The sequence below is a fragment of the Akebia trifoliata genome, chromosome 8 (genome assembly GCF_017979445.1).
Source record: "Akebia trifoliata isolate Shusen 1 chromosome 8, ASM1797944v1, whole genome shotgun sequence".
NCBI lineage: Eukaryota > Viridiplantae > Streptophyta > Magnoliopsida > Ranunculales > Lardizabalaceae > Akebia > Akebia trifoliata.
The window spans coordinates 52,795,310-52,803,471 of NC_141382.1; the positions used below are offsets into that span (position 1 = coordinate 52,795,310).

Sequence of the window (8,162 nt, forward strand, 5' to 3'; positions counted from 1 at the left end):
TCTTACGTCATGAACATTGACCTCTCCCCCCTTGTTATGCTAGAGCCTACCTACTCCTTGGCGGACATGGCAAGAAGAAGAAGAACCTGGCTCCTCTTGGAGGGCAAGGTAGTGTGCGGGCTATTGGAGTTGAGCAACAGGCATTGGTTCACAGTGAACATGTTGCAACTGTTGAGCTGTCTGAAGGGGCCCTCGCCTAAGAGGGGTAGGACTCTGATGAAGTCTAGAAGGTAAGTTCTATTCCTAAGCTCCAATTGCATAAGGAGCGCAAGCTCAGGAGGAAGATCCCTTCTCTTCCCCCAGATGAATCAAATTAGGAGGGTCTCAATGATTATAAGACCTCCCTTAAGATCTAGTTTTTCGTTGGTTAAGCAAGGGAGGACTTTTCGAGGATGGGAGCGAGAACTTGATCTAGTAGCCTGATTTTACTTTAGGTGTTGGCTTGGTCAACAACAAAGACAACGGAGTGACGAACCCTATGATTGCTATCTCAGTTCTCTCCCATTTCATTCCTCTCAAGGACATGGAGCTTGTTGATTGGGCCAACCTTGATTAGGCCTTTGGGAAGTTGACTCAGGTCCTCTACCAGGTAATACTCTGCTCTATCTTTATATATGTCTTGCTTTATATCTTATCTGATGTAGCTCTTAAGTCTTTTATGTAAGCACTAGTATGTTACGTGCCAATAATCCTCCGATGCCTAAGTTAGAGTTGGAGAGAAAACAGTATTAAAGAAAAACAGTTTCAACCTTCGAGTGCCCCCCTATTTTTTTTTTCAAAAAAAAAAAAAATATTTTTTCTCCATTGATTCCTTTATTTATAGGTTTTTCCTTCAAGTCAAGGTTTCTCCTTTAACCAAGATTCGATTTCGGTGAATCCTCTGATTACAAGGATCCTAAACAAAATTTGAATATCTGAGAATGAGTCCAAGATTCTTGGAAGATCTCTAGACTTGACATGCGTAATCCAAAATTATGCAGATATTCAGATTAGGTCTGCCCTACTAAGCAGGTCAGGTCTCCCCTTATGTTGTCTTGCCGTATCAGTCAGATTAGACGCAACTACTTTGATTCACACTGCTATTGGGCAGGATTAGATTTACTGGCTCGCTCCAAATATTATTTACTTGATTAGGACACGTGTACGGTCAAAATAACATACCATTATTATCTTACACTATAATTTTAACATTTTATTTTAAAATTAAAATGAAAGTCATGATCTCTCATGACCTTGACAACATGCCAACAAGCTAAATGATAGTTATCTCATGGTGCATGGTTTTTATTAGTAGACCCGATCGAAGTATAGGAATAATCACACAATCGTGTATTTCACTTGAATATTTGAAGGACCATTTTGCAGCACAACAAAGGTTAGTCATCATTTCATGTGGCATACCAATGCTAGATACCTTTTAAATTATTTATTTTGATGACAAAAATCCTTGCCTAAAACAAAGAAAGCAATCACTATGATATCATACATGGTTATGTCTCGACAATCTTTAAGTCAAATCAGCTATAGGTGTTAAAAGTAATCAAGAATAATCACATTAGAGATTGCAGGAAAAACAAAATACAAGTGTCACCTGTGCATTGATGTTTGAAATTTGAACTACCCCTTGGAGACCAATACACCAAAAGTCAACTTTTCCTACCATCTACACATCAGAGTAATTTTAGTGAATATTTGAGATATATCAAACCAATGACCCTTTCACACCATGGTCTTGGGAGTAGAAAATGACTTAAATACTCCTAATTTTTATTTGTATTTTATTTATAGATAAATGATTACTAGTTAACGAACTGAAGTTGAATTCAGAGGGTTTGAACATTGGACGTGGGAACAAGACTCCACAAGTCTTGCAAAGTTGGCATTGGAAATCTCTTGATGTGGTGTTTTTTTACAATGTGGATCCCCTTATGCGTTGAGCAGGTTGCCCACTGGATACCCATGTCCTGTGGCATTCCAATGCTCAATTTTATGGAAGAAAAAGAAGAAGATTAGACGGGAAAGCTTTTATTAATAATAACAATAAGAGAGATAAGATCGAGAGTGATGCTACATATATTTTCTGGTGTTTGGTATCCTGAATAACCAAAAACACACAAGACGACTACCATGAGCCATTGAGAGGCAAGGTCTAGACTATGCCTTTGATGGGTAGGTGGTGGTGGTGGGCGCTTCATAGTTGATAAAGAGTCGATAGGAAGATATGAGAGAGAGCACAACATAGAAGGCCACAGCGACAAAAGTGATGCTCACTGATATCATTGCCTTTCCGCAAAAACCACCAAAGACCACGCAAGCCGCACTCCATGTTATGGCATCGTCACCCTTGTATGCTAAGTACATCACCTCTGCCGACACTGCCCCTGCCCCTAGGATCGCATAGGTCAATACCTACACACATTAATTATTTTTATCATCACCCAATCTATCTATCTAGTTTTTTATATTTTATTTATTGTTCTTGACTTAATATTAACACGACCGCTGAAAAAGTCAGATCACTACCTGGTCGAAGAAAAAGAGAGTCCAGGCCCGAGAGATGGTGGGGGAACGAGGTACAGCCGTGTAGAAAGCCGAAAGAAGGGAATAGCCCGCACATACGCCGTTGGCATACACCAAATACCTGCACCATGTATGTAAATCAAAAGGAATGGAATCTTCATCAAGAAAAAATCTGTGCAATTATTGAATCAAATTTCTTAGTTTGTTTTCACTTCTTGAGAAAATATTTGGGGTATCCACAACAAAGTTTCAAAGTGTTCTAATCTTTTGATAAAGACAATCGAACGTAACATTATTGTGTGTCAATCAATATATACATCTTACGTACGCTGCTTCCAGTATAAGATAGAATTTAGATTCAATCCAGATCCTACACGTGGCAGGATGTGAGAGTAGTTGGGAGGTTAGGCTTAGGCAAGATTGTCTCACGGTACAACACAAACCCGTTGTACTTGAGGTGCTAATCAACTCAGCACAAGAGGGCAACTTATAAATGAGAGGGCCATGAAGGAAAGGACTTTTGTAAAGTGGTTGGTTGAATTTACTGGTGTCATTATTCCCTACAATTTCTATTTTAACTAGACCGTGTCGTATCGTCGGAGGGTGTTTGTCAGGAATTACATTGGTGCCCTAAATCAGCGGAGGAGGAAGGACTCACCAATGAGGAGGATAAATTATCAGTGAGACTGCAAATAACAACGAATTCGTTGAGATATTTTATCAACGGATTCATTGATTATTGTAGAGTGTAAAATCGGTATTTCAACAACTCCTGATGAGAGCAGAAATCAAGAGAGCATGGAGATGACTAACAGAGAAAAATGGTACCTAAGTCAGGCCAGTAATCCAGGCCTGCCCAGTAGAAGGGCAGGACAGAGATGCAAGTCTGCCCTGATAGCGGCGTAGAGTAACTCAGTGTATGTACGCAGATCTTGTTCTTTGCATGTCAGGATCCGAGGTTCTAGGAGGATCCCAAGAATCCAGGGACACGATAAGGTTAGTTCTGATTTGGTTAGGATCCTTGAGATCGTGGGATGTCCCATAATCAAATTCTGAATTCAAAGGAAACCCTAATCCATGGGAAATCCTATATATTGGAGGGAGTACCAAGAGTCGGAGATCTTTTTGGCTCCTCTCAGACTTGAAATTTAACTAAAGCAATTTATTTTGTGATTATACGTTGATCGTCAGAGGATTATTCGGAGCAAGGAACATTTTGTCAGAGTAGCAGAGCTGAGTAACTTGAGGTAAACTCAGATTCACCTCTACAATTATAAAAGTCGAGGATTCACTGGAAAACATGTTTTGAGAATTAAATTGAACATTGTACTAAAACTGGAATTTTGTCATATTCAACAATTCACTTACATTCTTGGATAAGTTATCGTTTCGTGCGCTGAAATGTCAAAATTCCAAGTCCAGCGAGATCGATTGAAAAACATGGTTTGGGAATTAAAGTGAACAATGTACCAGAATCGGAATTTTTTCGAAGGTTGGGGTAAGTTTTGGAAAATATTACTATATTCTTTTTATTTGTAATTGGGGGTGTAGTAAGGAAAAGTTGGAGTGCCAATAGTAGCAGATAAATTACCTGAAACCTCCGAGATTGGAGTAGGAAACGGAGCCAAAATCGTTAGTCTGGGAAGTCTTGAGCATGACTACGAGTGCAGCGACGCAGAGGGCCATAGGGACAACTCGCAGCACGGTCTCGGCAGTGCGCATGGTAGCATTAATGTTGCTTCTTCCTTCATCAGCTCCCCCCAATAACACCTCCGCTCCTACACCTACTTCTACAACACACCCACCTTTCTCTCTCTTCTCTATCATCATCATTTTCTTCTTCGTCTCTCTCTCTCTCTGTGCAGTGTGCAAGGTGCGTTTGGTTTGAATTTTGATGTGAGAGCTGGTGGGCTGGTGGGCTGGTGGTAGTTCTGTCTATTTATTATGTATTTATTAATAATTATAATTAATAACGTTACTTGGGGTGGCGTGTAAGGGAGGCAGTTGAATGGAATAGATAACCTTCAAAGAGAGTGGAGACCACGCTTCCCCATGCAGGTAGGTTAGTCAGCTGTTAATTGCATCTCTCTCTTCTTTATGGTGCGTAGTCGGTGTTTCAGTAATTACTAGACTAGAGAGCAGTGAGAGTAGTCCATCTCTATCGTTAGCGTTGGTAACTAACGATACATTAATAAAATGTCAGCATCACGACGACAGCTCCATGCGTCTCAAGGTAAGGGTCAAATTAATTCATTAATTAATGTCACTTACCTATATTTCATACTTTGGATTGGATTTTTTTCGTTTATCATTGCAGCAATTGTGATCTAAAAAGATTGGTCTACGCGTGACTCCTCGTCTCCTTGAATTATGAATGCCACCAATATTAATGATGGGTGGAACTTTGGATTGCTGTACTTCCCAATGTTTTAAAATTTGACTTGATAATCGATCCAAAATTTTACTTAATTGGTTGGACTGAGCCTCAATTTAATTGGATCGATTTCTTATATTTTATATATATAGGGGAGTGTTTGATTGACAATCTTAGGATGATAAAACACTGGTAATTTTTTTGTCCTATATGATTTAAAATTTTCGTATTGAGTTGATTTTTTGTGAGGCGATCGTTCTCATCATAAATCAGTCAAATCTGAAAATTTTAAGTTCATCAAAAGTGATTTACACATTTTCGATAAAAAAAATAAGGATTTACAATTCTAAAATAATTTTGATGAGATTAGAAATTTCAGATTGAGCTAATTTTTGGTGAGGATGATCCCTTCACCTTAGAGATCATCCTCACAAAAAATCAGTTCGATCCAAAACTTTTAAGTCATATATGATAAATTTGTTGTCATCCTAAGATTGTTAATTTTAGGGCATTGGAAATTGATTTTTACACCAAAACTACCCTTAATTTTTTCGTACTAAATTACCCACAAATGGTTATTTACAAAGTGTATTTAAGGTATGGTTGATTGCATGGAAAGTGACTTTCCATGGTATTTGAAATCCATGAAAAAATAATAGTAGAAAATAGATAGGATTGAAAAATCAAATTTCATTATTTGATTTTACTTGGATAAAATCATGGGAAAAATATCTGAGGAAGATGAAGAAGAAGAAGAATGAGAGGAGGATGAGAAGAAAGAAGACGAGAGGAAAGAGAGAGGCTTGGGGCATAAAAGAAGATGCTTGGGAAATTATAAGAGGGATGGGGGAGGAAGTGGTGGTAGTGGCGGGTGAGATAAGTGAAGAAGAAGATGGGAAAACGTGGTGGTGGTGGTGGCGATGGAGGTGAGGGAAGGCAAATGAGAAGAAGAAGAAGAAGACAAAGAGAGAAAGAAAGAGAAGGTGGTCGGAGATGGTGATGACGACGATGTTAGTGTGATAGTAGCTATGGTGGCGGTGGTAGCGGTAGGGAAGAAGAAGAAGATATGAGTGGGGAAGAAAATGATATTTTAAGGATGGAAAATATAGGTTGATTTCACTTTTCCACCCATATGGGTGGGAAATTAAAATTCATATTTTGTGGACTTTTTGATTGGGGTAGAAAATCAATTTTCATGGAAAAATGTAATCAAACACATGAAAAATGTCTTTTTCCACGAAAATTGATTTTCCACTTTATTTTTCATGTGCAATCAAATGTTTTTTTTATAGAGGAAAATAATTGTGTAGTTATCTAAGTCGTACACGTGATCAAGACGATTAAGTGGTACTAGGCGCAAATCAGCATACATGTATTGCTTTCAAGCAAGGCAGATCAAAGTAAAGATCTTCCTAGCCTGACTAGAAAGGCATCACAACGTTAAGTGAAACCAGACCAGCCAAGCAGGGTAGATCAGGTCATAGAATAACCGTAAATCTGATATGCGCGCGTCAATCACAGAGATCTCGGAGGTGATCTCTGCAGAATCATACAATCAATCCAGATCCTTATTAGGTGAACAACCCCATAGAGTTAGGGGAGATCCTATGATTGTCGCCTGAAAAGGGGGAAACCCTGATTCGTTGCTTTGGATTATAAATAGCATAATAAGTATTATTGAGGGGATTTTTTTGTTTTGTTTTGTTTTGTTTTTTTTTAAGGGGGGATCAGAAGTCTAACCAATTTTCTTAGATTATTCATCTACTTCTCTAATTTGAACGTCGGAGTGATTTTGATAGATACCACTCCACTGCGGAAAGGGAAGTGCTCGGAGTGACTTCGGATCAGTGTAACAAAGTCCATTAGAGCCGTCCATCGGATTTCGATCGTACACCCTTAATGCATCTAAATGTGTGCCTTTAAACAATTGTTAAAAAATAACATTGTGATTATGTGGTTGATGTGGCATGTACAAAAAATCACATATCTTTTTCTTTGAGTTTTCCTTGGGAAAAATGATTTGTGGTTCTATGCACATGCCACATCAATTTTAGCGAATCAATTTATCACTAGTCATGAAAAAAAAAACATAGAGAATCCCAAAGTTCTCTATATGCTAAGTGTCTCTCATAACTAGTTAATTGTGAGGAGAGTGCCTGCACCGATTCATAAGGTTTCAAGTCTCCCAAAATGTAGGAATTGCTATAAAAAAAAAATAGAGTCGACATCCTACAACACTTTCTACAGCTCTTTTTGTGCAAAAAAAGCTTTGATTTCCCTTGAGCGTACAATAATTGTATGCCAAGGAAAAGCATCTATGATTTTCTGTGTACCACAACATTAACATAGTGCCGGGGGGGGGGGGGGGGGGGGGTTCAGTGTTGTAGACAGTATATCATCAATCGTAAAAATAAGATAGAATCTCCTAAGATGTACTAGTCTCTCTTATGTTGTTAGATAGGTTTTTTAACGGCACTTTAATTGTCAAATTAAGCCATTTGTGGCAATCGTCAAAGCCATCAAATATAGATTGCAACGTATAAACAACTCTAAATAATATATCATAAATACCTAACTATTATCCACCACAAGAAGTAATCAATCATCTCGTCTTCTAGGCACCCACAACACATTTTAGTAGAATGCATATTATAGAAGCTCTCTCTAAAATTATTTCATTGTCATAAGCATTTGTCGATTTTTTATTTTTCTTTTTTTTAATGATCACTAGTAATAGGGTCATCCACAACTTGGTTTTATAGCTCGATATGTTATTTGATGCTACTAAATTCAACATAACGTCGAGTTGATGTCCCCGTTCTCAAGTTAACAATATCAAGAAGATTATCAAATGACTAGCCTAATTATTATGCTGCACTCACCTTTTAATATCACACTCCTTTATGAAGGGCAATAATCAACGCCTCATCTCCCTAGAGACATATCTAGTAACCATTGGGACTTAGGAACAAATTAGGATTGTCGTCAGCGAGATCATGTATTGGTGTTCTAGTCATGCTACAAGCCAACAACTACATAGGTGAAATTACCCTAACCTAAACCTATACCGAATATGAAATCCTAACTCTAACCTTAACCCTAATCCCTATAACCCCAATCCTTAAACCTCAAATCTATCATCTTAAAAGCCTAAAATCAAGTAAAACTTTAACCCTTAAAATCCTACCTTAACTCCATAACCTCGAGTTGTCGACCTAGAATGACATACAATTGAAATCCAATCCTAAAATTCTAACCCTATAACTTC

The 8,162-nt window shown here is 38.1% G+C and overlaps 1 protein-coding gene across 1 annotated transcript; it reads right to left on the reverse strand.

Annotated features, from left to right (window-relative positions):
* Window positions 1-2,009: 2,009 nt before the first annotated feature.
* LOC147397784 (CASP-like protein F16) lies at window positions 2,010-4,419 on the reverse strand. The gene is made up of 3 exons (XM_086449712.1): window positions 4,112-4,419; window positions 2,524-2,641; window positions 2,010-2,409 (listed from the first exon to the last, which is right to left on the reverse strand). Exons 1-3 carry the CDS (start codon window positions 4,351-4,353, stop codon window positions 2,155-2,157), a joined length of 615 nt encoding a protein of 204 aa, XP_086305838.1. The 5' UTR covers window positions 4,354-4,419; the 3' UTR covers window positions 2,010-2,154.
* Between the last annotated feature and the right edge of the window lie 3,743 nt (window positions 4,420-8,162).